This window comes from Callospermophilus lateralis, chromosome 9 (genome assembly GCF_048772815.1).
Source record: "Callospermophilus lateralis isolate mCalLat2 chromosome 9, mCalLat2.hap1, whole genome shotgun sequence".
Lineage (NCBI taxonomy): Eukaryota > Metazoa > Chordata > Mammalia > Rodentia > Sciuridae > Callospermophilus > Callospermophilus lateralis.
The window spans coordinates 76,420,463-76,444,276 of record NC_135313.1 but is presented as its reverse complement, the minus strand read 5'-3'; the positions used below and the strand labels follow the sequence as shown (position 1 = coordinate 76,444,276).

Here is a 23,814-nt window from a genome sequence, read left to right as displayed (position 1 = left end):
ATACCTTAAAAAACACTAGGTTTCTTGCTCTAAGGTAGATGGTTCCAAAGATAGCTACAATCATATATTCCATCCCACAAGTTCTTTCTTTTAATGGAAGTTTATTACATATTATTCTATAACTTTCTCTTCACTTGAACATATTTCAAGTGAATATCTGAAATGTATTTCCATATCATTACATTCATTTGTACTTCATTTTTCTCTTTAAAGGCCAAAGAGTACTTTGTAGGTATGCTGTTATTTAAACACTTACTGATTGCTGAATACAAAAGTTGTTTCTAGTTTCTCAACTTAATATGGTATTTGCTGTGAAATGTTAGTTGATAGTTTTTATTAGATTTAATTTTTAATTTTAATTTCTTAATTAAAATTTAAAAAATTTAAAAAGCTTTATTTATTTATGTATTTATTTATTTATTTTAAAGGAGTCTCACTATGTTGCCCAAGCTGGTCTTCAACTCCTGGGCCTATGTGATATTCCTGTTTCAGCTTCCTGAATAGCTGTGACTAGAGACATGTACCACCACACCCACCCAGCTCCTTTAAATATATCAAATGCCCCCTTTTTTGGCATCTATTGAATATATATATTTTTCCTTTAATTTGTCATTTTGATTGAATAACATTTAACTTACTCGATATGTTACATTCTATTAGCACTGAATTTGATTTCCTATTTTATTTTGGTTCTTTTGCAATATTACCTTGTAGTACTCTAACAAGAGACAATCTCTTTTCCCTCTCCCTAAAATGGGACAGGATCTTAGATGGGTTTTGACTTAAGAGAATGCAAGAGAAGTGATGTCATGTCACTTTTGAAACTGAGACTCAAGAGACCTGAAGCTCTCAGCCTTTGATTTTGGGGATGCTCCTGCTTGGAATCCAGCCACCATATTATCAAGAAGCTCAGGCAGCCATGCTGAAGCCCAGGTGGAGAAAAACTGAACCCCCTGCCAAGAGCTCTAGCTGAGCTCTCAGCCAGCAGCCAGCACCAACTGCCAACCACATGTGTGAGGCTATTTTGGACCTTCTAGCCATCTTAGTCCTACATAACATCATATAAAGCAAAAGAAATGTCTGGTCAGTGCACAGAAATAAATTGTTGTTTTAAGCTACCAAGTTTTGGTGGAGATTTGTCAAGAAGCAATTTCTTCCATTAAATGAAGCATTTCATGTTGAAGCAGAACTCCATGCCTAACACAGGTCAAGTTAGTCCTCCATTACCCACTCCTTCGTTCATTCCAGTAAGTATTTATTGAACATGCACTATGCTAAATGCTGGGGACACAAAGAAGGTCAAATACCGACATGTCTTTGTCCTCGTGGATCTCATCATCTGGATGGAGAGACAGACATTAACAGAGAAATCTAAGTACACACTAAATTATAACAATGGTGGTGCTACTGAAAACTAGCATAAAGCACTCAACTCTGGGAGCCCCTAGTTGGGGAACTGATTTAATAGGGTGGTTAGATAGGGAAGTGAAGACTAAACTCCCAGATATCAAGGAAGATTAAAAGTTAACTAGGCAAAGGAGATAGCAAGAGTACTCCAGTCAAAGGGTCATCACGTGCAAAGGGAGGATGATATGTTCGAGCTCTGTATACATATATAAGAGATCATGGTTCAAGATGAGGCTGGAAGCAAATAGGGGCCAGGCCATGTGAGACCTGCACAGTCCTCACAAAGGCAGACTTAAGAAGAGATCAACAACAAATCCCACTTGGATCAGATTTTCTCTTCAAACCCCAGTGGGAAGAGGACTAACCTGAAGTCCTCCATCATAGATACTGCATAAACAGTGACATCCATGGGTGTTTCAGCACTCAGTGTACACGGTAATTGTGACCCTCTCCCTATTACATTTCATTGAACTATTTGCATGCATCTCCATTTCCATAACTAGACTATAAAACACTTTTTGTGTACAGAAGCTGAGCCTCATTCATCTTGTTATTTTTCTCCCATAATATCTAACACAGTACTGGGCACACAGTAAATATTTAAGTGCTTCCTAAAAATGCAAAAGACGAATAAATAATTCATTCACAAATAACTTGTCAGAAGGAATCTCCTGGAGAAAAATTCTATGGCCACATGCAGAAAGCCATTCCAATGAGAGCAATATTCTTAGCAAAGTCTTGCTGTAAAACATCATTCCTTTCTAATTTTAGCCAATTTTGAGTTTCATCCTCAATGGAGAACAAGAACACTCCATCACATTTTCAAAGAATGCTTTTGTGTACACTTTGAAGATGATTTCTGGGTCACCCCTAGTTTTCTCTCCTTTCAGTGGCAAAATATTTAATCTTGTCACCTTTCCTCAAAAAAGCCATTAGTTGCTCCCTGGATTCATTCCAAAACCTCCATCCCTCTTAAATTGTGGAAGCCAGCAATCTAGTAGACCAGGAAACAAGGTCAAAGATGCCTGAGGGACTTTGTGAGCAGCTCTCAGTGTGGAGGCAGGCTCTCAGTCTGCTGGTTTTCAGGCCAGCTCAAATGAGTGCATGTGTATGCGTGTACACACATGTGCACAGCACACACGAGCAATGAAATTCATTTACCAGCTTGAAGAACAGTGTTTTTATTAAGTTTGCCAAATTCCCTCTGCTCTTCACCAGTCTTCCTTATCTGATGTGACACATGGATTTTTTTTTTTTTTTTTTTTTTTTAGTGAGAACTTTTCCTCCATATCTTTGTAAATGACATGACAAAGAAATGAGCAGCATTATTTTTATTGGTATCCCACCATCTTCTTCTGTGTGAAGGCACTGAACAGACTGTGAAATATCACCAAAAGTTCCACACTTCAACATTTCAGGAATTTAAATATCAATAAATCACCGGTCATTCTACAAATAATGAAGCTCTATTAACTCAAACAGCTGTTATGCTTTTTGAAAAAAATATTTTTGACATTTGGGTGAAAATTGTACAATTTTATTCTAAACATACTGTTAAATTTCATTTACAATTTCCCATATTATCAAAGAAATATAAATCACCCAGTTTTTTAAATTATAGCCATTAGAGAAGTCTGCATAATCCTTTTAAATGAGATCACATGTAGGATACTCATTCTGAGCTGTAAAGTGCTCAAAAAATTAGGTACTATTTTTGTGCCAAAAAAAGGAAGATTGTGTACATAATATTATTACAAGTAACTCTTAAATTTAAATTAGACCATTTTATCAATTCAACAAATCCCAGTTTCAGAAAGATTTATGAAATATATTTATTTTTAAGGCCTACACTGATCCAAATTGCTCCCAAAATTACTTTTGCAATACTCATTACATTTTTAAAACAACACATAGCAACACACTTAACAAGAGTTTATGCATATATTATCTCAATTATTTATTGGAATAAGTAAAGAATAAAAAATTAGAGAAAATATTGTTTTATTTGTGATTTGAAGACAAAAGTGTTAGTGCAGTGATGATGAACGAAAAGTTTTATTTTATCAGCTCATAGAATACACTGCTATATAATTAGTATTTCCAAGAATTTACAACAATAGACTACCAAAAATAGGCATCTACAAAATAAACATCTGCAAGACCTCAAACAATTGCATAACTCCAAAATTTTTTTAAAAATGAATGTCTTTACCTTATCAAACACATAAATAATCTAAGCAACTGCAAAAATCGAAGAACATACTTTTAGATTAATCCAGAAACCAAAGTGTATTTGAATAATGCTCAAACTTAGTGTTAACTGAATGAAAGGGTAGTAATAATCATTTCTGTTTCTGCAGAAAGTGAAATTCTGCAAATATCCAAACATGCTTTATAGACCCTTTAGGAGAAGACGGAGTCCAATTTTTTATTCTAAAACCCCATTCCAAGTTGAAAATCTGTTGAGTTTGATGATAATCAGGAAAGAAATACCACAGCTGTCATCACAGGTTAGAAACACATTACACAATGTTCTGAGTGACCTAGAGGGAAGAGAACTTCTCAAGGTCACTCCAGCAGCCCACAGCAGAACCTGGGATAAAAGTGTCTGGGTGAGGTGATCTGTCTTCCCAACTCAAGCTCAAACACACACGACCCAACATTTTCTGCTCCAAAGAGAGATCAAGGTGACTTACTTTTTCATAATTTTTCTAGCACCCAGCAGCTAGGGATGGTTTCATTTACAGCACAGGGACAGTACAAAAATCGAGGACCAATTTTCTGTGTCGGGGTGAAAGGCACCTAAGAATCGATCATTATCAACGACCCTCAGCTCAAACAACTGGCACTAGACTCACGCAGAAGAAAGCAAGCACAAAGAAAGCAAACACGAAGTGTAGTTCCACTGAGACCCCCTGACTGAGTTGCCCGCCTCAGCTCATTTTAGGTTTAACCTGATCCGGTGGTCCTTCCCTAATTAAAGGAATCAAAGATGTGGTCCCAAAGGGAAATCAAACTTTCTGCTCAGGGTCTTTCTTTTGACAAGAGCTTGGAGATCTCTCCAAGAACTAGACAGAGAAGAACAAGACAGAGAAGATTATTAAAAATGAGATAAAAATAGGAGAAACCACCGATCTCTCACTGCGAATCAAACCAGCTCCATGGCCCAGGGATCAGGGTACACAAAGTCGAGTTACACCCCTTAAAGATGTTTCTCCACACACTGACGGTGTAATCAGATACATTTCTAGCTCTTAAATCCAAATGTCCTGTTTCCGCTGACCTGTGTCCACAAGTACAAACTAACTTCCCAAGCTATGAGACACCTGGACCCGAACACCTGGAGCCCAGGATACAGGGAGAAGGACGGAGCCCCAAAAGGCGCGCGCGGGGATGAAGGTGCCTGGATTCGAAGACTTTGGGAGCCAAAGCTAGAGGGAGAGGAAACGAGTCCGAAGAGGCGCGCGTGGGGACCGGACCTGCGGCTCCCGCACACGGGAGTAGCGCTCGGCTGCAGGAGCCCAGCACCGCGCGCTCGGGCTCCTCCCCACCCTGCTCCTGGGTAGCCGCAGCCTCCCTACCTGTCTGAGGATGAAGCTGGTCGAAGTGGTACTGCCATCGGATCTTTTCAACCTGCTCCTCCGGGTCGTGGTGCCTCGGGCCACCTGGACTCGACACACGGGGCCAGAGAGAAGCCGGTGAGGAACGCAGCGAGGAGCCGGGCGACCACCCCCGGCTAGACTCCACCTCCGGACCAGCACCCTGGGGTCCCCCAGAGCCCGCACCCAGGTCTCCTTGGCTTCTCCCAAACGCAGCCCACGCTCCCTCCCACCCACTCCAAGCCTCGACGGCTGAAAAAAAAATTCCCAAGAACAGCCCAGGAGCACCCACCACATCCATTAACAAAGACTCCCAAGGTGCGGGGTCCGAGTCCCCGGCATCGGCTGGGGGAGACTGCGGGCTCCGGAGCGGGAGCGCGGAGACCCGGACGCGGGTGAGGAGGAGGAGGAGGAGGAGAAAAAGAAGAAGGAGGAGAAAGAGGAGGAGCGGGAGGAGAAAGAGACGCGGAGGAGGGGTGGGGGAGCCGGGCCGCCGACTCCCGGACCCGGGGCCGGCACTCCCGGCACAAAGGCGGGGCGCTCTCGAGCGGCAGAGGCGGCGGGGAGGAGGAGGAGGAGGGGGCGGTACCTGCGAGGTGGGGGAGTGCGGCCCGTCCGCGGTCCCGTTCTTGGCGTAGGAGGACATGGTTCAGAGCCGCCGCATGGCCCGCCCGTGCGCGGTGGGCGGAGGGCCGGCGGCCCCCGGAGGCCGGGATGCGGGCGGAGGGGGAGGGCGGCAGGACTTCCCCACCCGGTTCCTGGACCCGCGCCGGCTCCCGGGCTGCCTGCCCGCACTTCGGGGAGCACGGCACCTTAAAGGGACCGGGGCGCTTCCCCCGCGCCTGCAGCGGGGTCCCTCGGAGGGGGCTTCTCCCGATCTCGCCTACTCGAGCCGTTTGGGAGAAGCGCTCTCCCACCCAGCGAGCGCTCTACCTCAGAGCTTTCCAAAGGATGAAGGGAGGGGGAAATCTGGGATGGGGGTGGGAGGATTAAAATAGTCTGCACAGTTTAAAATGAGACAAAGGTGGCACGGTTCATGAATCAGGACTTGGGGAGAGGAGCTGGTGCAATGTGGCGGGGAGTGGGAAGAACCGAGCGGAGAGAGTGTGTCTCTCTGTGTGGTGTCCCTGCACTAGAAATTTAAAAGAGCAAGGGTCGAACCTTCTTCCCTCAGCGATTTCACTCCTGCGCCCACTGTGGTAAGGCACAAGATTTTGCGGTTTACCTTTTGTCCATGTTTTTGTTTTGTTTTGGCAACTCTAGTCCCATAACCGCGAGTCACACACAGCCAGGCTCGGGTGGGAGACCCTGCCAGCCCAGGTCTGACGGGAGATGCAGCCCCGCTAAAGACCAGCGTGTCCTAAGGAGTTTTGAAGGTCACATTAGACCTGCTAAAAAGCAGGAGTTGGCCACGTGCCTCCCATATTTGTACGCTGATAGCTGTTTTCAAAGGAGGAAACTCATCTTTGAAACCATACCCAACCTTTGCATTGCAAACCTTGGTTTCCCGCAAATCCGTGCTGAAGATGAATTTGAGATGAAATTAAAGGCAAGGGATTGTAGAAAGGAAGAATTTTAAGTATTAGGGGAGGGAATACAAAATTAGAGACTCCATTTAACTATAGTTTCAGCAGGAGGAATCCATTAAAATATATAGAGAGTATTTTAACCAGCTAAGTTAGCCCATCTCACCTGGCATTCTAGTATTTTTTATTTGAGGAAACAATTGCCATGTTTGTTTTAACAGTTGATTGGCCTTATTAAAGTCCTGGTTACATTTTAACATCCACAAAACCCTTCCTTCCACTCCTAACGACTTCACTTAATTCACACTTTTTCTAACAGCCTTTTAATTAATCTCCTTGCCTCCAGGGTCTTCACTGCCAACCACATGTATGTACTCATGTGTATACACATACACACACACACACACAAACACACACACACACACACGCACACACACACACACACTCATTCCATCCACACTACAAACAAAGCCAATTTCTAAAATCTCTTTTGCCTCTCTAAGATAAAGTCTATCGACCAAGTCTCTTGGCATTTCTGGTCACCTACCACTTCATGGCTCCAAACCAACCTTCCAGCAAGAAGGCAGGTCTACAGATTGCTATTACCCAAACATACCAAACACAACCCCACTTCAGCAACTCTGCCTTAGAATGCCTCCTTGGAATATACCCTCCATTCACCTACACACACACACACTGAATCATACCCTTCTCCAAACCTCGCTCAGCTCACTCTTCCTTTATAGAAATCTGCCTAGACCATTACAGTTCTGGATAGTTCAAACTGAAGCATTTATTCTCTGGGCACTTGGCATAGGCTGCCTTGGTTTATCTATCTATCTATCTATCTATCTCTGAAAGTCAAATTTCCAAAAATATTTTCAGCTCTTTCTCTTCATTTCTACACCTTACATATATTAGATACGCCATAAGGTTTATGGGTGAAGATGTATCTAATAATGCAGAACTCCCTACTTTAGTTACTGTCAACCCAATCCATTTTTAGTTCTGAGGCATTTTCATAGTTGAAAATCAATATATACAGAATGAATTATTATGTGGGCACTGGAATTTGAATTTTCTGATTTTTCTGCTGCCCACAGTCTGAGTTGTCAAAACAATCCATAACTGCTCTGCAGCATGAGGAATGATGCTACCCTTTTATGGTATCACCAATTCCACACAAGAGTATAGAACCCTTATGGTGTAATCAGCTTTGAACGATTCTGTCTCTTAATAATGTTAGAATGGTCATTAAATTTCAACATGAGTTTTAGAGGGGACATTCAAACCCCTGTAGTAGCTTATTGTGGTTTATTTGCATTTTCAAGATGACCAATAACATTGAATCTTTTTTTACATGCTTCTTGTCCTCTTTGGAAAAAATACCTATTCATATCCTCTGCCCATTTAAAAAAAATGTTTTCTTATTCTGTGGGTTATTTTCCAATTATTGATAGTATCCTTTGAAGCACAAAAGTTTTGAATAAAAAAAATCTTTATTTTATTTTTTTATTTTTATGTCATGTTGAGGATCAAACCCAGTGCCTCATAAGTGTTAGGCAAGTACTCTACCACTGAGCTACAACTCCAGCCCAAAGTTCTAAATTTTAATGAAGTCCAGTTTGCTTATTTCTTTTCTTTTTGTTTCTTATGTTTTTTCTTTTGTTTTTGATGTCATGTCTTAAAATCCATTGCCTTTTGTTCTCTTGTGGCCCTTCTTCCTTCTGCTATGTTACAACACAGCAAGAAGGCCCTCACCAGATGCTAGCACCTTGATCTTGGACTTTCCAGCCTCCAGAACTGTGAGAAAATAAATTACTCTTCATTATAAATTACCAGTCTCTAGTATTCTGTTATAGCTGCAAAAAAACAAACTGAGACAGCTAATTACCACTTTACACCAACTAGGATAATGTCAGGCAATAACAAGTGTTGGTGGGAATGTATAGAAATTAGAATCATAACATACAGCTTAAGGGAATATAAAATGGTATAGCCACTTTGAAAAAAGTCTGAGATTTACTCGAATGGTTTTAAATAAGTTATATGACCCAGCAATTCCACTGTATTCCACAAGTCACATAGTGTGATCACCTTTATCTGAAATGTTCAGAATAGACAAATCTATAGAGATAGAAAATAGGTTAGGGGTGACTTAGGGTTGGGAGGCTCAGAGGATACTAAAGGTGATAGCTAAAATTAAGGCTTTTTTAAAAGAATTTATTTTTAAGTTGTAGATGGACACAATACCTTTGTTCTGTTGAGGATCAAACCCCAGTGTCTCACACATGCCGGGAGAGCACTCTACCACTGAGTCACAATCTCAGCCCCAAGGCTTTTATTATATATGAAGGCTCTAAAAATGAGCATAGTGATGGTTGCACACATTTGTACATATATTAAATACCACTGGATTAGCAGGACATAGTAGCGACACTTATTGTCCTAGCCACTAGGTAGGCTGAGGTGGGAGGATCACATGATCCCAGGAGGTCAAGACCAGCCTGGGCAACTTATCAAGACCCCATCTCAAAAAACAAAACTAACAAAAAGAAACCCCACTGAACTGTATACTTCAATTGGGTAAACTCTAAGACATGTGAATTATATGTTAATAAAATTATTATTTTTTAAATCTTAAGATCTTTAAAAAAAAAATAACAACACAAGCTAGGCACAGTATGGAAGAACATGCCTATAATTCCAATGACTTGGGAGGCTGAGGCAGGAGGACTGCAAATTTAAGCTAGCCTCAGCAATTTGGTGAGACTCTGTCTCAAAAAAATTTAAAAAAAAAATTAAAAGGGCTGGAAATTTCAGTCAGTGTTAGAGCACCCCTGGTTCAATTCCCAGTGACACACACACACACACACACACACACACACACATACAAAAAAAAAAAAAAAAACCTTAAAATGGATTGTAGGCCTATGTGTAAATGGAAAATTTAAAAACTTCTGGAGAAAATATTTGTTGGTGATGAGGTTTTACTTTTAATTATCTTATTAACACATATTAGTTGTACAGATTAATGGGTTTTGCTGTGACATTTCCACATATGCATATATTGTGCCTTGATCATGTCCACCCTCCTTTGTAACTTCTCTTCCCCTTCTCTCTCACCTCCCATCCAGCTCCTTTCTCATTCCCTATGATCATGAAGTTTGAAATATACTACCACATAAAGCATAACCCATGAAATTAAAAATTGATATGTTGGGCTTAATTAAAATTAAAATCTGTGAAAGATTTTAATTTTAAAGATTTTAAGGCTTTGTGAAAAATCTTGGTAAGAAAATGAAAAGACATACTAAATACTAGGAGAAAAAAAATTTGCTGGACACAAATCTGATAAAGAACTTGTAAATAAAACATATAAGCAATTCTCAAAACTCAGGAATAAAAAAATAAACAACCTAATTAAAATGACAAAAATTTTGAATAGACATCCTACCAGAGAAGTCAGAATTCAGAGAAGCCATATAGATAACAAATAAGCATATAAAAGATGCTCAACATCATTTATTATTAGATGCTAATTAAAACAATAATATAATACCACTAATACATATCTATCAGAACGACTTAAAAAAGAAAAACTGACACTATCAAATGCTTGTAAGTAACAGGAACTCTATTCACTACTGATGAGAATGCTAAAAAGAAAGTATAGGGGCTGGGATTGTGGCTTAGCAGTAGAGTGCTCGCCTAGCACTGGTGGAACCTGGGTTCGATCTTTAGCACCACATAAAAATAAAGGCATTGTGTTGTGTCCATCTACACCTAAAAAATAAATGTTAAAAAAAAAGAGAGCTTAAAAAAAAAAAAAAAAGAATGTATACCCACTTCAGAAGACAAGTTTGTCACTTTCTTTCTTTCTTTCTTCTTCTTCCCCCTCCCTCTCCCCCTTCTCCTTCCCCTTCTTCACCTATCTTTGAATCTGTGATCCTTCTGCCTCAGCCTCCCAAGTAGGTAAGACTACAGGCATGTACTACCACACCAGCTTGGTTTAGCAGTTTATTAATAAGCTAAATCATCTTACCATGTAATCCAACAACTGGGCACTTAAATATTTACTCAACTAATATAAAAACTATGTCCACTCAAAAACCAGCAGGCAAATGTTTATATGGTTTTATATGTAATAGCCCCAAACTGGAAGCAACCAAAACATCCTTCAGTAGGTTGAATAGATAAATAAACTGGTATAACCATACAATGGAATCCTATTCAGCTAACAAGCCCTAAAAAAACCATAAAACTCAAATGAATATTGCTAAGTGACGGAAGCCAGTCTGAACTATATATTCTACTATTAGATTTCTATGAGCCCAAAAAAGGCAGAGCTATTAATAGATCACTGGTTCTGGAGCAAGTGATAAAGATGAAAAGTTGAGTAGGTGAAGCACAGGGGATATTTTAGGGTGATGAAACTATTCTGCTTAACACTGTAATAATGATGTTATGCACAGTCAAAATATATAAAATTTTAAAGGACAGTGAACCTTGATGTATACAAATTTTAAAAAATCATGTAGGAAAGTGGGAGGTTCCAGGATATATTTCAGAGTGACTCCCCCCACCAAATATGTATGTATGTATACATATATATGTGTGTTATGTATATGTGTGGATATTATGTATATGTGTGGGTATTATGTATATGTGTGCATATATATCTGTAGTACAAATACAAGACATGACATCACTGAAGGGCATAAAGGAAAACAGTGCTGGTCTCAGGAACTCTGGAAGTGAGTGGAGTGTGTAGGCTAAAGTGAGTAGTACTACTACTGGTAAAAGCTATTTCTGAGGAGTATGGACTAACAATTCTGAAATCACAATACATATATTCTGGAATTGGAAAATTCAGTAAAGGAATGGCAAATAATAGGAGCCAGGTTTTCTGCTGTTAGATTATAGATAAGCATGGGGAAATGATTAGAAAGATTCATGTGGTAATGGATGAGAATCAGAGACATTTTTATGAACTCAGGTGTAGTTTAACATAGGTACAGATGGTTTTATTATAAACAAAAGAGACATTTATAGATATATTGTACTTATTTGGGTTAATACACACTTATATATTTTCCTGTTTTCAGCTAAGGGACTGGAAGCAGTAATACCTAGTAGCAATAAATACATATAGTATCAAAATCTTGGTTTTTTTTTTTTTCTTTTTTAGTGGTACTGGAGATCAAATCTAGGGCCTTATTCATTGTAGGCAAGTGCTCTATATCAACCTACATTCCCAGCCTTTTTATTTTGGGGCAGGGCTTCATTAAGTTGCCCAGGCTGGCCTGGAACTTGGAACCTTCCACCTCAGCCTTCCCAGTAGTTGGGATTACAGGTATCTGACACCAAGGCCACCTCAAAATCTTAGTTTCTAATACCATATGCTAATAAAACTGCCCAAGGGACCTTAGAGAAATAGCTGATTCTAGGACTGGGACAGGAAATACATGAAATGAATCTGAAGCACTTTATGGTTCTAGAAAGAAAAGAAGTGCTTTAAAAACAAAAAACAAAACCACAATGATGGAGACATGTCAAAGGGACACAGGAACAAATTGAAAGATCTCCCAGTGGCCAACACTAGAACAATTCGAGCAATAAAACAAAGTAGAATTGAAATATAACTCAAAGTATAAAATAAATCCATAGTAATAAAAGTAGTAAAATAAATAGAGGCGAGGAGACAAATCTTCACTGCAGAATTCCAAATAATTTATGTAGCTACTTCACCTTCAAGTGTGGGAAGCATAACTCTTACCCTGTTAAGTGTGGGCTTGGCATAGTAACTGCCTTCCAGAGTACAGGATGGAAAGAGAAACATGGGGAAAACTGACAAACAGTGTCCTTTACTAGGTGATCAAGATTAACATCAACAGCATGTCAGGGTGATAGTATGCACTCTTGGGCTGGGAGTGGCTCAGTGGTATGGCACTTGCCTAGCATGTTTAAGGCCCTGGGTTCAATCCCCAAATACACAAAAAGAGTTGGGGAGAAGATAGTATATGCCCTTGATATAACGTGGTAAGAATGGCATTTTACCTATGTGATCTTCTTCCAATCCCACAACCCAACTCTAACCATGAGAAAAACATCAGACAAATTCTACTTGAGGGACCTTCAACAAAATATTCTAGAGAGATATGTTTTTAAAACAAAACAAAATGAATCATTGGACTTCTTAACACTTATCAACTGGGCCCCAAGGTCCCTTTGTCTCTCAGTAGTTAAAATGATGCCATATTCCTTCATTTCTAAGTCAACTTGAATTTTAAGATGTATCAAATTTAATAGCCTTAAGAAAATAAAATGAAATCCTACAATAAGTTCTCAGATTTCAGAAATGTTAAAATGGAATGATGATAAACAATCACACGGTTAAGAAAAGGTCAAAGAAAACTCAAATTTATTGAATACCAGGCACTGTGAAGTTCCATGCAGCTTTCTGTTAGATCCATTTTCATTCTTCATTCTATACAAGTTTTATGTGCCTATGCTAGTCCCTGGGAAAACAATGATTAAAACATAGCTCTTAAGTTCTAGATAGTAATGCTTTCAGATAGAAAAAGTAACAGTTTAGACAAATAAGGTTAACAGATAAAAATTTTACTTTCTTCCACATGTAAAACCCAGAAGAAGACAATCTAGAACTGGTATAGCCACTTAAAAATATTAAGGAAACAGGGGCTGGGGTTGTGGCTCAGTGAGAGAGTGCTTGCCTAGCATGTTTGAGGCTCTAGGTTCGATTTTCAGCACTGAATATAAAAAAACTAAAAAAAAAAAAAAAAAAAAAAAAAAAAAAAAAAAAAAATTAAGGAAACCGGTACCTTCAATCTTCCTAAATCATCATACTTTCTCCCTCGTATTCACAGTACTAAATCTCCTGGCACTGAATCTGCTTTCTAAGCCAAAAGAAGTGAAAAGAGTTGTTTTTTTTTTTTTTTTTAAAACATGTTTTATCATTAACATTTATTGATGGGATGGATAAAAACAGATTGAAAAACATACATGACAATAAGACACCAAACTGATAGCCAGCTATAAGATGTATACAACATACTTCTTTAAAATTTAAATAAAAATTTTTTGACTTTTTTTACAAAGAGCCCTTATAATAATGATCACTAACATCCTACCATTCACATAATAGCAATAGAGATCCCAAGAATTGAATCCAAAACTGAGGTCCCCTACAGAGAACAGAGACAAGAGCAGAATAATATGCTGAGAACTCTTAAGAGCAATAGAGATAACATGCTCACCATAAAATTGTACCTGAGTGACATAAATTGATAGACTTGTTTTTGTTTTCTTTTTCCTTTTGGTCAGAACAGCCTCTTCTTTGAAAAGTTTTTTCTTTCCTCCCAGAATGTTCTCCCCAAAACCTCTGACCTAAATATTTTTTTCTTTTAATTTTTATTTATATATGACATCAGAATGCATTACAATTCTTATTACACATATAGAGCACAATTTTTCATATCTCTGGTTGTATACAAAGTATATTCACACCAATTTATGTCTTCATACATGTACTTTGGATAATAATGTCCATCACATTCCACCATTATTTTCTAATCCCATGCCCCCTCCCCTCCCTTCCCACCCTCTACCCTATCTTAGAGTTCGTCTATTCCTCCCATGTTCCCCCTCCCTACCCTACTATGAATCAGCCTCCTTATATTAGAGAAAACATTTGGCATTTGGTTTTTTGGGGATTGGCTAACTTCACTTAGTATTATCTTCTCTGTCTCCATCCATTTACCTGCAAATGCCATGATTTTATTCTTTTATTGCTGAATAATATTCCATTGTGTATATATGCCACAATTTTTTATCCACTCATCTATTGAAGGGTATCTAGATTGGTTCCAGTTTAGCTATTGTGAATTGTGCTGCTATAAACATTGATATGGCTGTGCTCTGACCTAAATCTTATTGGCCAAAGCCGTGTCATATGGCCAACCCTGACTGCAATGGATTTTAGGAAGGGAAGTACAATTATATTGTTTACTGACTTTCATATAGAGCAATCTAAATAAGAAGATGGTTGGAAACACATGTTGAATGAGCCAAACTGTAGCATCTGCCACACAGACAGATCTATAAACAGCTCATTCCAATGCACATGACAAATGTTACAAGATTCTTCAGAAGCACAGCATGGTTTGGGGGCTAGTGAAAATTGGGATGATATTTGATAATCAGATGGACAAAAGCATTTCAGTCAGAAAAAAATATATAACAGGGTCAAATAGGTATGAAAAAGAAAAATTGGCTCCTGAGGAATTTTGAGTTGGCGGTTATAGTCTAGCATATGTGAGAGTAGAAGAGGTTAGAAAGATTGCCAAGAAGTATGGCAAGAAGGTTCAGAGGTAGGATGTTTGTCCAGCATGCATGAGGCCCTGGGTTCAATCCCCAATACATAATGTATGTTGATTCTAAAGCATTTGGCCCTCATCCAAAATATAACGAGCCTGGAGCTCAGGCTGGACTTTTTCTCAGCAATCTTGGCTCATGCAGAAACCAGGTTTTGCCTGGGCTCCCGGTCCACAAGTCTTCAACTCCACTACTCTGATCTTGATGTCACATACTTCTTCCTCACAGCAACCCTGAATTTAGCTCTTTTCTGTTTGTAAAACTGTACACTGGAAGCTTTCTCGTTTCCATTGCTGCAATGTTTAACTCAATCTGTATGAGAGCCACACCAATTCTCAGAATGAGCCCATCTATTTATCTCAACAAGCTCTGGATTCCCCAATCTACCTGTGTGACAGAGCTAACTGCACTATAATATACAAATTAAATAGATATATCCACTATTTTGTCTTCCATGCATTACTATTCTCATATCTGAAGGTATTTTCTACCCAGTAAACCATTTGGGACCCCACCCATCTCACAATGATGTATGGCAAAAGAAGGTGAAGAAACTGGAACTCTCATTAATTACTAACAGAAATGTAAAATGGTTCAGCTGAGGAAAAATTCAACAGTTCCTCAAAAGGTCATATGTAGGATTAATATATGATTCAGCACTTTCATTTTTAGGTATATATTCAAAAGAACTGGAAATTGTTACTCAAATCTACATATTCATAGTACTGTTCACAATAGTCAAAAAGTAGAAATAGCTCAAATATTCATCAATAGGTGAACAGATAAACTGTGGTATATACGTAAAATGGATATTACTATGCCATGAAAAGAAATAAAATCCTAGTATACACACTATAATAGAAATGAACAGCAAAAACATTATGCTAAGTACAAGATAACGTCATTAAAGTCAAAGAAGCCAGACACAAAAAGGTCTAGTTTTTGAACTAGAGGTGACAATTGTACAGAATTATAAAAGCCATGAAATTGTTTACTTTAAAGTGGTTAATTTTGTTATGTAGACCAAAATGTAATCAGTAAAGATCACTTTCCTGCTTTGAAAGTATTGGAAAGCCTTTATTTTCCCCATTAGAATAGTAAATGGTATAAATAAGAACAAACCAAATCTTCATTCTTTGTAGGGAAATATCCAACCAATTTTTTTTTCTTATCTGTTTTTCTGTTCACCTTTTAAGATTTTTCCCATCATTAAATATCCATTAATCAAGAGGGACAGAGGAGTGGACAGTAAATGGAAAAAAAAATTGTAACCTCATAAACACCTCTAGCACAAAGAAATATATTACTGAAATGTAGGCATGGGATTAAGAATCCGTAAAATGGAGCAGGATGCAGTGGCATACACCTGTAATCCCAGAGCTCAGCAGGCCGAGGCAAGAGGATCACAAGTTCAAAGCCACCTTCAGCAACTTAGTGGAGGCCTAAGCAACTCAGTGAGACCCTATATCAAAATAAAATTTAAAATAGAGTGGGGATGTGGCTCAATGGTTGAGTGCCCTTGAGTTCAATCCCTGGTATCCAAAAAAAAAAAAAAAAGTAAAATGGAATTATGGAATTTACAGGAGTCTTAGCTTCATCTATCCAAGCAATTTCATTGTTTTAGCAAAAATCAAAAGAATGCTACTGGCTAGGTGTGGTGGCGGACACCTGTAATCCCAGCAGTTCGGAAGGCTGAGGCAGGAGGACTGCAAGTTCAAAGCCAGCCTCAGAAAAAGCAAGGTTTTAAGCAACTCAGTGAGACAAAAAATGGCTGGGTGTGGGGTGGCGTTGTGGCTCAGTGGCAGAGCACTTGCCTAGTATGTGTGAGGCACTGGGTTCGATTCTCAGAACCACATATAAAAAAATAAAGATCCACTGACAACTAAAATATATTTTAAAAAAATGGCTGGGGATGTGGCTCAGTGGTTGAATGCCCCTGAATTTAATCCCTGGTACCAAAAAACAAAAAATAACAACAACAACAAAAAAAAAAAACCTGTTACTAGACTATATATTTTTCTCAGAACTCTTGGGCTGATTTTAGGCAAACCTGTAAAAGTTCCACGTGTTTGATACTCAGAATTCTTTGCACATTTTTAGCCATGTGTGTTAGTCTCCTAAGAATGCGTAACAAAGTACCATACACTTGGAGGATTAATGGTCAAAGTTTATTTTCTCACAGTTCTGAAGACCAGGAGTCTGAAATTGAAGTGTTAGGTAGGCCATGTTCCTTCTGCAGGCTCTAGGGAAGAATCCTTTCCCTCTTGCATACTCTGGTGATCTCAGGCAGTCCTTGCTTTGTGGCAGCATAGTTGCAACTTCTGCCCCCATTTCACATGACCTTGTTCACTGGGTCTTCTCTTAAGGACCTCAGCATTGGATTTAGAGCCCACCCTAAATCCAGAATGATTTCTAACCAAGATCCTTAACTAATTGCATCTACACAGACTGTTTCCAAATAAGGTTATATTCTGACATTCCAGGTAGACATAAATCTGAGGGGGCTACTATTCATTTTTTTATACTATGTAAGCAGCAGCATATTTCTTTTAGACTCAGTAAGTTTAAAAAAAAAAACTTCCAAATTCAAATTTATCTTGATAAAATTAGAATAATTTCATCTCTGGGGAAAAATTTTTAAAATAAACTTTGAATCTTCAAAGAAAACTAAATCAAATAAAAATTAAATGAGTCCTCCTTTTACTTACTGAAACTGATGTAAATAAAACTACCTTTTGATATAAACAAATGATAAATCAGTGCTATGTCATTTATAATTTAAAATTTTTAAAAATAACTTCAGCTTTCTCATCATACTGACAATTCAATAGATCCTCTCCTGGAATTCAAGAAACCTAAATAAATAAATATATATATTATTATATATATTATAATATATATAACCACATTATTTATTTATTTATTTATTTTTATTTTTGCAGTACTAGGGATTGAACCTAGGGGCATTCTACCACTGAACTACAACCCCAGACCTTTGTATTTTATTTTGAGAAAGGATCTCCACTCAAAATAGTACAAAATGACAATGTACCTGTAAATAATTTCAAATGAATGATATTATATAATTATTTAATGTTCAGGTAATTTTCTACATAAAGTTCCACAAATTAGGCAATATTGGTTGGCTGTACACTTTTCAAACTATATGAACATATCCCACTTCATGTATTTTAATACCAGTGGCATTTTTCTACATTAAAATCAATTCCATTATAAATTTGCAGGAATTCTTTCTAAGGTACTAAGATTTCATATGAAAAAGAAGTTATTTTTAAAATTTTTGATATTAAAACAGTAAGTGTGAATCCAATGTAGAAATCTCAAGTTAGACCATTCCTTTGGCAAAAACATTTAGTTATAAATGTCTTAAAATAAATATAATCCATAAAATTATGAAAAGAAAAGAACAACTTTGTCATTCTTATTAATAGTAAGAGTCAGGTCAATTCAAATTTAACATAATTTTTATACTGTCAACCTGCAACACAAAACTCCTTATAATGGCAAAAATAAAATTATTTTTAAGAGGAATAAATTTTTACATATATAAATGTTCACAGATTAATGCCAATATACACCATTTATATACATGTCATACATTTTATTATTCCAAAACTACATTAGCTGAATTGGTCAATTCCAATTTAGTGGGTGTGCAGTATTTATACTGGCTCAAAGGCTTATGATGAACTAAACTTTTCCAATTTGACACAATTAAATATAGTATATTTACACAAACATTAAAATTAATTTATTAAATACAGTTTGGAAGAAAAATGTAAATTTTTTTCTCTATATATATGCAAATACTAACTTGAATTACCAGAAGCAGCTTTGGATTTTGCTTTCTTTCTTGTTTCTAAAAAGTAAGGTGCCATTTTAGGGGCTGGGGTTATGGCTCACTGGTACAGCACTCGCCTAGCATGTGTGAGGTACTGGGTTCGATTCTCAGCACTACATAAAAAAATAAATAAACAAAATAAAGATATTGTATCCATCTACAACTAAAAAAGTAATTAAAAAAAAGCAAGGTGCCATTTTAGAATATCTTTTATAAGTGTATAGCTGAATTTATCTGAAAGGAAAATACTAAATGAAAAAGTAAAAATGGTGTGGAAGGTTAAAACTTTCTTTTGATACCTGATTAGAAATAATACAACAAAAACTAAGTTTTCAAATACTGCTTGTTTTCCTTTTAAAATGTAGACCAAGTATTATATACAGTATTTTGTTCTGGAACAAAGTATCTTCGAAAAAGGTACATCCTTACAATAAAATTCCTGTAAATAGATAAATGAAAAAATCTGTAGTCTGTTTTCAAATGGATTCTTAGTAGAAAGATTATTTTCTTTAAAAAAACCAATATAGAAATCTAGAATCCATGCAAAAAAGTTTTAACTTTTTAAATATTCAACTTATGTCCATTATTTTTCCCAGTCTAAACATCATTTATCTATAAGTATATGCATTTTCAATATTATACTATGTAAAAAGTTGGTAGATAATAAAGTAGTGTGCAAATTTTGAAGAGAGAAAATAATCCTTATTGGTTTTCTACCAACTTCTACACTATGTGGAATCTATTAGCTATAAACTAATTTTTAAAACATGGGCTTCAGAAAAACTGACTGAACTGTCTATCAATCCATTGCCTTCTATCAAATCATCACCTGCTATTACTCCAAAGGTTCAGAATTACTTGTGAAAGGAGATGATATTTTTCAATAGCTTGGCACGATGACATCTTAGCAGTGGTATTTGAATCACTTCTTTTACAATAATAAGACTTCAATAAAAACTCACTTATCATCCATGCTTGGTTTATATCACATCAAATTATTAGGTATGTCTCATGGCTCAAAGTCAGGTATAATCCATAAAAAAGAAACACAGAATCTCTGCATATCACAACACAGGAAGTAAAATAAATGGATCATATTGCATTAGACAATGACCAAAGTGATTTGATAAGGTCATTAGTGACAATTTTAAATATAAAGATGCTTGTAGAGAAGAAAATGTTTTTCCTCAGGGAATGGAAATTCTTTAGCCCACTATGGGCATGAGTAGGGAAATGGCTAAGTGCTTTCTCACACATCTGCATTTACATGGTTTTTGCTATTAATAACAGAAAACATTTTTGTTCCTTCCAAATCGCTCTTATTTCTGTAGACAATTATATGCTAATTATTACTCAACATAACACTGAGAGCAAAACTGACAGTACTGCAAACACAACTGCAATTTAAGGAGCCAAAAGGAAGCATGTTGGCAAACGAAATGCTTATACAAAAAAAGATGTTCCCTCGCCTTTTAATACAACAGTTTGTGGGAAATGGTAAAAAAAAAAAAATGCAGACAAAAAATATTTAAAGGTCTTCAATTCTCTCATTAAGACATTTTGCGGATAAACAACGGTAACAATGGTTTCTTTAAAGTAAAATTTTTACACTTCTATCTCATACTGTTTAGTGTCATAAAACTACTTATTCAGTGTCCAGATTCACGGAAAGACATTTGAAAGTATGACAAAACTAACTGGGAGCATCTTTTTAAGCTGCCTCTGACTTCAAACAAACTGGTCTGAAAAAAACTTTTATGGCCTTTAGAGTAAGTTAGGTTTTGTGCTTTTATTTACTTATTGTCCTTTTGAGTTCAGAGGGAAAAAGTTTCCTTTTAATATTTTCAGATTAGAATCACAAGTGACACTTATGAAGGTTTCCACAAAAATGCTTGGTTTTTCTCTAAAGGAGAGGTTGCTGATGATAGTTTGTTTGCTGCTGTGCAACCGACTGAGCTGGGACTGCCATGGGAAAGCCTGCCAGGTGCGGCATATTGGAAGTAGTGTTCTGGTAAGATGACATATCCACAGACATCCCCATCTGCTGTGAGTAAGCAGCTGTACCAGTAGCTGACTGAAGGTTAGAGTTCTGGTTCATATAAGGAGGACTGGAAATAGTGTCTTGTCCAGTGCTACAAACAAAATTTAAAGAAGAAAATCATATTTACTTTACATTATCTAGATTATGGTCAGGATCAATCATCATAACAAAAATTGACTTTTCAATCTTTTTTAAGTTTATGTAGCTCTGCTGTTCTGGTTATAACTTAATCACTCCAACTACCAAATACTGTATATAATTTTTATATTTGGTAAGAAGAAAAAAGTGCTCAAAAAGCAAGAGAATATAAAAGTATAAATCTTATTTAATTTGCTTTCTTGAAAATCTCTCACCAAAAACAACTAAAAACTGAGAAGATGCTGTTCTGACTGTGGCCAACTCCAATGAGGATAGAGTTGGTTCAATGTATATTTTCCAGCCCGTATTCTCCCTTTCCCATTTTCCAACACAGCACTTTCTCCTTACACACCCTTCCAACTCTCCTTTGAAAGGAACTTTCACTTTTAAAGAGAAAACAGTATAATCTGCAGAGCACCCTGAATCCTTGGGATAGTTCAGAACAGTATTTCAGGACTTCTGTTTCTTCCTGTAACTAATATGACATACATTTCTTTTAAAATATATTTCATTTTAACTGAGTGCACACCTATAATCCCAGCTACTTGGGAAACTGAAGAAGTAGGATCAAGTTCAAGGCCAGCATGGGCATCTTAGTAAGACCATTTCTCAAAAAATAAAATAAAGACATGGAGGTGTAGGTCAGTGGTAGAGAGCCCTGGGTTCAATCCTCAGTACTAAAAACAAAAAAAGAAAATATACCAAATGCTGTTAGCAATGCAGGAGAATTAATGTCAACACTACACCAGTCTTTTTTCCTCCATATTTTTAGTGTCATTTAGAATAATAAAATTTTATATTTTATCTTAACCAAACACCAATATAAACAGTTTTATTTAATTTTTAAGTAATGTCTAAAACTCACACTCATGATAAGAGTGGAAAGGGACCTTGGAGATCATTATACATAAATATCTTCTGTGATAGAACGAAGTGAATAAGGAAAGATTTAAAAGATGATTCTCATAAGTGTTTGTATAAAAAATTAAGCCCCAAATTCCACAGCTCAAACATACTTTCTCTTAAAGGACAAAGTAATAATAGTTTTCTAATATTTAGAAGTACAAGCAGATAAATAAGTCTGGGACTATTTCACTAGGTGGATTATAGTACAGTGCTAAAGCACAACAAAGGCTTAGTCCTCACAAAGGACAGTTAGCTTTATTTTGTTCTAGGGAACTAAACTGTAGGCTTATATCTAGGCAACCATCACAGTATGAGTAGCAAAGTTAAGGGTAGCACCATTTCAGTTCATGGGACTATGAATGGGCATTTCTATATAATTTTGTGTGTGTGCGTGTATGGTACTAGGGATTGAACCTAGGAGTGCACTATCACTGAGCTTTATCCTCAGCCCATTTTCATACAGGGTCTCCTTAAGTTGCCCAGGCTGGCCTTGAACTTGTGATCCTCCTGACTCAGCCTCCCAACTAGCTGGGATTACAGTATGTACCACCACACCCACATTATGATTTCATTTTAAAAGTAAAAATTGGAACTATTATTACAAAGTGTAGGGTCAGTATATTCTGATTCAAAAAGTCTGTGGAAAATTAAGATGGCTCTCAAAACTTACCTTAAATATGGAGTTTGAGCAGGCTGTGTTGTTACTGAGGAATTTACACTTGGAGGCAGAGATCTCAGCGAACCAATATGATCTGTTCCTAGGCTGTAGTTTTGGGCAACAGTTACTTGGTGAATGTTTTGACCTACGTAGTTTCCACCATGTGATTGAACTGGATACGTCTATTAACCAAAAAGAAAAAGCTGACTTCACTGCTGTCCCAAACATCTCCTTAAAATATCTAATAACTTTGAGACTTAAAAGAATGAAAATGTTCTAGTTCTTTATTTGATTTCACCAATCTATTCACCCTAAAACAAAAAGCAGAGAGCTTCCAAACTCTTGAAGTACCAAATCTACAAAAATCTACTATTTGCTTGGTTGTTCTTTTATTTTGTGGAGGTTGGGAGAAAGAGGAGAGAGAGTTTACTTTCAAGTAGTAAGCTGAAATCTACCCAAACTACCTATTTTCTCAGTAACATGTCTTGCTGTAAAGTCATAGAACACTCCCATGAAGGGAACATCAACATCACCTCAAGTCACTGTGAGAATGAAGACCTTCATCCAACACCTTTCTATAGGAAAAGAGGTTGGAAAAGAAATGGTATCAAGATGGCAGGCCCTCTCTGGCAACGTCTATTGTATCACTGCTCTGGTTTTAAATTAGGTTATGTCGTTCCTCCCTCTCTCCTACATTTCTTTCTTTTCAGTACTGGGGACTGAACCCACACATGCTCTACCACTGACTTACATCTCTAACATACACCTGGCCCCTACCACTGCCTTGTTTTTTTTTTTTTTTTTTTTGGTACTGGGGTGCTTAACCACTGAGCAATATCCCCAGCCCTATTTTGTATTTTATTTAGAGACAGGATCTCGATGAATTGCTTAGAGCCTTACTAAGTTGCTGAGGCTGGCTTTGAACTTGCATCCTCCTGCCTCACCCTCTCGAGCCACTAGGACTACAGGTGTGTGTCACTGGGCCTGGTTCATTCTCCTTCTTTTCTAATTTGGAGGCAGAGTCTAAGTTGCTGAGGATGGTCCTGAACTTGTGATCCTCTTGCCTCAATCTCCTGTGTCACTGGGATTACACGTATGTGCCATCACATCCAGCAAATTGTGCTACTTTAAAAGCAAAGATTATTCACATGAAAATTAGAAATGCCAGATAAACTATGTTATGTGCAATCACATTATCTCCTGAGGAAACATGAAACAACTCACAGTTAAGAGGATAAGACTGGAAGAATAGACTCTTCTGCAGTTCAGGGTTCCTGAAT

General features: G+C 37.4%; 2 protein-coding genes across 5 annotated transcripts in view; both read right to left on the bottom strand.

The window, feature by feature from the left end:
- Positions 1-5,307, bottom strand: part of Cacnb4 (calcium voltage-gated channel auxiliary subunit beta 4) — a 240,336-nt gene extending 235,029 nt beyond the window's left edge. Inside the window, exons 1-2 of the mRNA XM_076865433.2 lie at positions 5,299-5,307; positions 4,989-5,072 (exon numbers count right to left, since the gene is read on the bottom strand). Coding sequence (XP_076721548.1) covers positions 4,989-5,072; positions 5,299-5,307 — 93 coding nt within the window. The remainder of the gene's footprint in view (positions 1-4,988; positions 5,073-5,298) is intronic.
- Positions 5,308-17,083: 11,776 nt separating this feature from the next.
- Stam2 (signal transducing adaptor molecule 2) overlaps positions 17,084-23,814 on the bottom strand; it is a 58,510-nt gene continuing 51,779 nt past the window's right edge. For all 4 annotated transcript variants that reach the window (XM_076866081.1, XM_076866084.1, XM_076866082.1 and 1 more), the window contains exons 13-14: positions 22,547-22,716; positions 17,084-20,923 (exon numbers count right to left, since the gene is read on the bottom strand). In XM_076866081.1, the coding sequence (XP_076722196.1) occupies positions 20,695-20,923; positions 22,547-22,716 (399 nt within the window). In that variant the 3' untranslated portion in view covers positions 17,084-20,694. The remainder of the gene's footprint in view (positions 20,924-22,546; positions 22,717-23,814) is intronic.